This window comes from Sprattus sprattus (assembly GCF_963457725.1).
Source record: "Sprattus sprattus genome assembly, chromosome: 3".
NCBI classification, from domain to species: domain Eukaryota; kingdom Metazoa; phylum Chordata; class Actinopteri; order Clupeiformes; family Clupeidae; genus Sprattus; species Sprattus sprattus.
In genome coordinates, this window is record NC_137922.1 from 43,974,930 (window position 1) to 43,981,317 (window position 6,388).

Sequence of the window (6,388 nt, forward strand, 5' to 3'; positions counted from 1 at the left end):
TCACCCTCTGCCTGGAAAGCTTTTCTGGTGCTGATAGTACAGCAGTGCCATACACTTCAGAATGACCTGAACCCACCATAACCCTGAACCCATAGCATGGCAAAATAGTCCGTTGTGTGTTGATTCTGCCTCTGCCCCCAAAACAGCGCCTTAAGGCCGAAATATACTTCTACGCCTCCGTTACTCCGTGGTCACACAGTTGCCTCGACGGACTTGTTTTCATTTATGGTTCTCCGACGGTTGTGGGTGTTGCAAAGCAATAACCAAAAAAAAAGATGGCAGACCATGTTCATGTAGATGTTCGTATTTGTACAAAACAGTTGTTTGTTTGCCTTTTTTATGCTTCGATTTCTTTTTTTTAAGTTACATAGAAATAGATATTGTGCAATGTAAAAAACCCATTATTGTAACTGAAAAATACATCTGAGGGGATTTGCAAGGTGTCTGAGCCAGCTATCTAATGTTGGCATACTACTACCCACAAGGTAAACATCTCCGTAAACGGACAACCATAAATTGGGCTTTATGTGTCGATTCTGCCTCGGTGTGGCTTTGGAGAGAAATATTAAACCAAAAAGCAAACATTATTAACGCCACAGGCTCAACGGTTTAATTAAAGGCTTTTATAATTAACATCTGCCTTTCAGGTTCATTTGGCACGGTATATTCGGTATGGTGCATTGTTCTATTAACAGTATTGCACAAAAAAAGAATAGTCTTTCCAGCTCGACATCTACATAGAGTATATCAAATTGTATTGAATGTGGGAAAGACACCCAGGGTTAAAACAAATGAATAACAAGTGTAATTTTACAAAATGAAATAAAATAAAAAAAACTCAAGATGGTCTTCTTTATGACTATATATGTGTTCACAAACAGTCTGGCTTTTCTTCTGTTCACTGGGCAGGTTGTGTAGCTCCTGAAGCTACAGTCTGAGAGGAGGGATTGTGGGAGTGTTTTGACCTCTTCCCCCTGTGCAGAGCCTCCTCTCCGTTCTCCCCCTCCTCTCGCTCCAGCCTCCCTCTCTTCACGTAGTGCTCGATCCTGGCCTCCAGGCTCTCACAGCAAGGCCGCTCCAGCAGGGGGCGGTAGTTGCGCTGCCTGGTCCCCTCCATGAGCCAGCACTGCAGAGGCAAGGATGCCTCACCTAAGGTAAACGACAAGCATCAGATTATGTTTCAACTGGATATGCTTATGATTTTATACACACACACACACACACACACACACACACACACACACACATTAAATATTATATATCCACCTGAGGAAAAAGGACAACCTTCCGATGACTTTTCATATTAGGAACCTGCATTATTAGTGTGATTGTTCAATCACACGCCATTGTACATTTCCATTTGATGTGTAATGCATACATTCATACATTACTCGACTCCACTGATCATTAAAAAAAGAGTCACTATAGTCAGCCTTTGACTAACACAACAAAATGTAAAAGTTGCCCAAAACTGTAGATTACACTGAGATTGCATCAATAGTGTTTGCTAGCAGCACCCACCTGAGCTCTGTAGGCCCTGGATCATGCCACGCAGGACCTGGGTCTTGATTACGGCCTGTGTCCAGTGCTGCTGCAGCGTGTTCAGGGCAAGGCCGACCTCCTCGGCCTCCCTCCTCCAGCTCAGGCCATCAAAGTGGCATGCATAGAGAACCAGAGGGTAATCCACTGCCATGCTAGCGAACAAACAAACACATGCACGTCTTAAAGAGGACCTATTATGTGCCTTTTCAACGTTCATAATTTTATTTTCGAAAACAGATTTACATACTCTCATCTCTATTCACCCTGTGCCTGGAAAGCTTTTCTGGTGCTGATAGAACAGCAGTGCCATACACTTCAGAATGACCTGACCCCACCATAACCCTGAACCCATAGCATGGCTTCTGCGTCTGCCCCCAAAACAACCCCTTAAGGTTTACTCCGTGGTCACACAGTTGCCTCGACGGACTAGTTTTCATTTATGGTTCTTCGACGGTTGAGGGTGTTGCAAAGCAATTTAAAAAAAGATGGAAGACAGTACAATAGTGCCATACACTTCAGAATGACCTGAACCCATGGCATGGCAAAATAGTCCCTTATGTGTTGATTCTGAGCACATTAGTATATACAGCTCACATACAACATGTATTGATGACAGTTATTCACATTCACTTTCACCCTACAACCAGGTGACGTGTGATGGTCACCTGTACTGGGGCTTTCTCGGATTCTTCTCAACCTCCAACAGCTGATCGATGATGACGGGAGCTTCTAGCTTCTGCCCAATCAGCAGCAGCACAGCCATCATGCACCGCACCTGTGGGTAGAACAGCTAATGGGTTAAAGGAGAAGTCCACGGTTCCAGTGAGAGGTTACTGGCATAGGAGCTCATCAGCCAATGAAACTTAACCCCTCCCTTCCATGCTCCTGAGGCAATGTGCTGATTGGCTGGAACTGTTAATGGCTGTGTGAGCCACTCTGGCTCTGTAAAAAAAAACAAAAAAAAAACAGATACAGCATACTAACGCCACTGCGTACTAATGCCACTGTTTTTTGAGTGTACACACTAAACGGACAGCTAGAGGACCATGCGGAGCAATTAGCTGAATTTTACAAAAACTATATTGGATTAGAATTGTGGACGGCACCTTTAATACTCCGGGCTGCTTGAGAGATCAGACAAGTCTACCACAAGTGTCGTATATGCTCATGTTATTGAGTTACTGAGCAAAGCCTGACTTTGGGAAATTAACAGAATGAGAAATAAACTGTTACAACCATTCAGCAATGTTGTTTTAGGAGCACTGGTACGAGAGATGTGTTTCATTCATTTCATCAATATCAAAACTCTTTCGCCGCAATCGGGAACGACATATTTAAATTTTAATAAAACGAGACCCAACACCCACCTGGTGGTAGAGGAAAGCCAGCCCTTTGACCTCAAACACGTAGAGATCGTAGGGGTCCGCTGAGGCGGCTTGACTAGGCTGGACAGGGTGCACAGACGCGGACAGGATCGTCCTCTGGAACTGCAGAACTCCATTGCCAACATCCATCTTGCACAAGTTTCTGAAGTCATGGGTGCCCTCGTACCTGTGATGGGGACCAGGGGATGTCGTACATATAAATAGTATTTAGGACAGACGGCCATGGACATTCTTTAAACAGAATATCAGATCAATTTGCATTCAGTTCTGATACAACATGAAGGTTTCCATCTCTCTACCTTGTCGTCTGACTGATCAAACGAGGGGGCAAGATGGCTTTTGTGGAAACTCATTGACAATACAAAGGAAAAACCCATGAAACTTCTGATGTTCACAAATTGCTACATATTATGCGCTCTACTAGTAACTGCATCTAATCTACAGTTATTAGACTTAATGGAATTAGTGAAAACGTGTTTTAGTCATTGTTTAACTATAACTATTAAAGTAACGGATATAGAAATAAACAAGTTAGGAAAAGTATTAATTATTCCACTAAATCAATCTATATACCCAAACTACAAGCACAGTGCCTGTCTGCTTTGATCTTGAAATACAAATGAACATCTCATGTGTTCAGTTTTTTCCCAAATTCCACCCACACCAACCGTTTCGCAGCTTCAGCCATGAGACTCACGTCCAGGGAACCTAGGGGGAAGTAGTACCGGTACGTTCTGGACTGGCAGTCGAAGCGGGCACTGAACCCAGTTTCGGCTGGTGACCAGTCACGGACCCTGATGTCCTGGGGTAGGACACGATTAAGCATCTTTACATATGGCAGTTCCTCAGAATTAGGCTTGATCTTCACACTGGCTCCATCAGCAGTAGGCACAATTACTCCTAGACCTCCACTGAACTGGTTTGAGCGCAGGTCAATGGATATAACCTGCAGGGAAGGACAGTTAAAATGAATATTGCTGCAATACTAATATGTAATTCAATTCAATAGTAATAGCCTATGTAAACTTAACCAACAATATGAACTTACTAGACCAAGCGGGCATATTAAGTTGATACAACTGGCAAAGTTGGACAAATCTGTAAACGGGCCGTTTAACTCGAGACGTCATGAGCACCTGTCATTGTTTGTTGCCAGTTGCACTTGCCAGAACAAAAGGCAAAACTCACAGAGCTCCAGGGAGCAGTTGAGTAACGTACCTGTGAGAATGCGCTGACTCCTTTATCTGTCCGGCCACAGCGGTGGTAGCTGGAGCTCTGTCTGTCCTGGATGAGTTTGGTCTTCAGTAATGCTTCGAACAGTCTGGCCTCTACTGTGTTGTCTGTGTTTTCTTGCACGGCAAAGCCTTTGTACTCCCAACCCAAATAAGCAAGCCTCAAAGCGACATGCCGACGTGGGTGGACAGAGAAGTCAAACGGCCGTTCCTTACCTCGTTTCTTGCCTTTCCTGGCACCCCCTCCATCCTCCTGACCCTCTATGTCGACTGTAACGCTAGGATTGCTGCCTGCATTCCTCTCTGTGCCGGCTTGATCAGCCTTGTCCCTTTTTCTCAACTCAGTTTTCAATTGCTCCACCTCGCTTTCCAGCTCCTTAATTCGAGTCACCAAGTCCTCCGACATGGTGTTTATCCGAGCGACAACAGTATTAACTATTTGGATATGTTGTATAAGGCAGCGACTACCGTTCACAGTAACTTCGATAACATTAGCTAGCTTTGTGGCTACCTCCTACCTACACCGCCGTTGCTGTCCCCATAAATAAAATTACAGGACACATAATTTTTCGCATCAAAGTCCACATTTGGATTGTTCGACCACATTCATTCTAAACACGCTTTCCACGCTTTCCACGCTCTCCACGGTAGGAGATACCAGAGCTAGAAATTCTCTGGAGATACCAAAACTTTGACAATTCACGGCCACGCCGGTGGAGCAGCGTGCAGCCAACGACAATAACGCAACTGACAATATGGCCGCCATTCGTAATTGTTTTCAAAATAAGAGTCAAAACTGTTTTATTTGTTTTAAATTATACAAGGGCGAAAAATGAATTGTACTGTATGAGCTACTAGAGCCTACTAGTGCTGTTCGGAAAAAAAGTCGTTTGCTTCTTTCAAAATCATGTGAAAGGACAAATCCACAAATGTATCTACAAGAGAAAGGCGTTTGAACAGACATGAGTCATTCCACTTGCCTGAGACTGAGAGTTGAAAGGTAGCTGATAAAATGCGAAGAATTGGCCAACAATAACAAATTCAAATTGTGTGGCTGAGAAAACAATAAATTGCGCATCCTTGATATTGGGGTGAAATTAATTCCTTAAAACAAGTACTTTATGTTATGAAATGTACTGTCATTGTGAATTTATTGTTGTCATAGTTAATGTCATTGCTCTAAGAAATTCCATTTGTGTTTACACATTTTAGAAAACAGTTCATGTCATGCTGTTTTATGTAGGAATTGTAGTTCCTTATGTTCAGTTATTCGAGTGTTCCTTTAGTGTTTTCCTTAACATGTTTTCTAACATCTGGTTCAATTAGTTATGTAACAATCATAGGGACCTCAGTTGTTTTTCCTTTATATAATTCAAAAGTAGCTTGTGGAAAGCCATGTAGAACGTGTGTTTTTATTGTTGACCTGGTCTTCTGTTTTGTCCTGTCCAACTAACATCCCACTCGTGGCCTATACTTTGATATGGTGAGTGGGCTTTCAACCTAAAAGGCCATGTTTCCTCAAGATGGTGATTTTATTTTTTGTCCCAGTATCCTTTCAGCATTACTGTTTGATCTATTTACATGTATATAACAATACATGTCACGCAGACAGATAGATTCTACCACGTCCCTGTCTTGCTACTGATATGTAGTGACAAGTTTACAATTTTCTTACTGTTCACTGTCAAGGGTGTATATAAATAGTGTATGTGCTGTTTATGTGCCGGTATGTTTGTGGATGTATTGTATATTTAAGCAATATAGCACGAGTGGGAGTGGGGTAGGTAGGGGATAATCCCACGGGTGGTGTTCGGCCGTAGCCATCGAGGCCGAAGGCCGAGTGGCGTAGGCAACAACACCCGTGGGATTATCCCTTACCTACCCCACTCCCACGAGTGCTATATTGCTTTTATAAAACAATTCTACTGTCAACAAATTAACATTTCAACACGAAGTTATTGATCAAAAATGGTTTATTTCACCATTGTTTCTCCGCAACAAAAAATAGTTCCATTGTCAACGTCTTGGTTTGGAATTTTAAAAACTTTAAATTAACGGTTATCATCAATGCGAATGTTTCATCGCGGAGTGATTTATTTTTAGCTGTGAAAAGTCCCGTAACTGTAGGTATATTGACGAATAACCTATAGCATGGAACGTCTCTCGTCCAATCAGAAACAGCTAAATTACGCGCTAGAACCCAATTGTTTTATAAACACTTATATTTTA

General features: G+C 42.6%; 1 protein-coding gene across 1 annotated transcript; it reads right to left on the reverse strand.

Moving 5' to 3' along the window:
• Positions 1-664: 664 nt before the first annotated feature.
• pus3 (pseudouridylate synthase 3) lies at positions 665-4,783 on the reverse strand. The gene is made up of 6 exons (XM_080834202.1): positions 4,146-4,783; positions 3,596-3,873; positions 2,910-3,093; positions 2,208-2,317; positions 1,522-1,694; positions 665-1,149 (listed from the first exon to the last, which is right to left on the reverse strand). The coding sequence occupies exons 1-6, from the start codon at positions 4,563-4,565 to the stop codon at positions 899-901; spliced, it is 1,416 nt and encodes a 471-aa protein (XP_080690328.1). The 5' UTR covers positions 4,566-4,783; the 3' UTR covers positions 665-898.
• Positions 4,784-6,388: the final 1,605 nt, after the last annotated feature.